The sequence below is a fragment of the Octodon degus genome, unplaced genomic scaffold, assembly GCF_000260255.1.
Source record: "Octodon degus isolate 3935 unplaced genomic scaffold, OctDeg1.0 scaffold00112, whole genome shotgun sequence".
Taxonomy (NCBI): domain Eukaryota; kingdom Metazoa; phylum Chordata; class Mammalia; order Rodentia; family Octodontidae; genus Octodon; species Octodon degus.
In genome coordinates, this window is record NW_004524688.1 from 5118013 (window position 1) to 5119603 (window position 1591).

At 46.1% G+C, this 1591-nt stretch overlaps 1 protein-coding gene across 1 annotated transcript in view; it reads right to left on the bottom strand.

Moving 5' to 3' along the window:
* The window catches only part of Acat2 (acetyl-CoA acetyltransferase 2), a 17009-nt gene that overhangs the window by 1939 nt on the left and 13479 nt on the right, over positions 1 to 1591 (bottom strand). The window contains exon 7 of the mRNA XM_004639537.2: positions 938 to 1092. Coding sequence (XP_004639594.1) covers positions 938 to 1092 — 155 coding nt within the window. The remainder of the gene's footprint in view (positions 1 to 937; positions 1093 to 1591) is intronic.

The following is a 1591-nucleotide window of genomic DNA, read 5'->3' on the forward strand; positions in this document are numbered from 1 at the left end:
GTGGTGCTGGGGGATTGAACCGCGGTCCCTGTGCTTTGCCAAGCTTGTTCCAAGTAGGTGCTTTAGACCACTGAGCCATCTCTCCAGCCCCACTTCTGTCCTTTAAAGGAGTTGTTTGTAAATTTTTTTTTTTATTTTAGGGAAGGATCTACAGGGTGTTTACTAGATTGGATTTATAGTGATCTGCCTGTTTATAGCCTCCCAAGAGCTGGGATTACAGGCGTGCGCGTCACCAAGCCCAGCCTCAATTGCTATCTCAGGGCACCCTGGGGGTAGAACGGGCCCAACACAGCAGGACCAGGGATTGAACCCCCCTGCCCCTGCTTGCAGGTGCTTTAATCTGCTGAGCTATTTGGCTGGCCCGAAAGAAGTTTTAAACTATCCTAAAGATTGATTTGTTAGCATTCAGAGTTCAGTGATAATGTGCAAGTTAGGGGATAAAGCAGAACTGGACCTGTGAAAAATTGTGGTCCAACTGTTCTTGTTTGCTCTTTATTATGGAGAAAGATGGGAGAGAACACACACAGCAAAGGGGAAGTTCTTTTTTAACTGAAAACAATAATGGAATGGAAAGGAGGTCTGAGGACGGGTTCTACGAGAATGTAGTAGAGTGTGCAGGTTAGAACACAGGATAGGGGCCTGGGAGATGGCTCAGCATAGGAGTGCACACCTGTGATCCCAACACTCCAGAGGCTGAGGCAGGAAGATTGCCATGAGTTTGAGGCCAGCCTGAGCTACAAGAGTTAGTTTGAGGACAGCCTGAACTACATGTAAATGGCAAGAACCATCTTAAAAGACAAGATTGACAAAGAATCATTACGAGGGACTAGGGAGATGGCTCAGTAGAATAAGTGCTTCCCTGGCAAGCGCAAGGGCCTGAGTTCAATCCCCGGTTCCGCAAAAAAAAAACCCACAGGATAAGCGCTCATGTACTTACAGCTTGCTTTATGGCTGGAATTGGTCCTATTCCCATAAGGGAAGGCTCTACTCCTGCTTGTGCCCAGGAAACGATCTCTGCTAAAGGCGTAAGTCCACGATGATCAGCTTCTGACTTCTTCATGAGCACCACAGCTGCAGCGCCGTCGTTCATGCCTGTAAAATGTGAGCGACTTGATTTCCACAGTGCTCATTAACTTCAATTCCATGTCTTTGACTACCTTCTTTTCTACCTAAGACATTAGTCATATTATTTTGACATCTTGGCAAAACTGCTTGCCACAGTTAAGCTGACTTTATAATAGAGTTACAAATGCTAAGGGTAGTGTGAAACTGACCACAGAAAGTGGAAAAATTACAGTAGTAGGGAAGACTCAAGGACATGGAACAAGGATGTAGTAGGTATTTCTGGCATAGGAAACAAAGGTAGCTAGGCTGGAGTACACAAATTTATTGTTTCATTTATATGTCTAATTGAGATTCCAAGAAACCAAATCAATTCAGTATAGATTATGGGCTGGTGAGATGGCTCAGTGGTCTAAAGCACCTACTTAGAAGAAGCTTAGCAAAGCACAGGGACCACGGTTCAATCCCCCAGCACCACATGCCAGCCAGCCCTGCCCCCTGGTGGGCTGAGCTGGCCACACACACACAC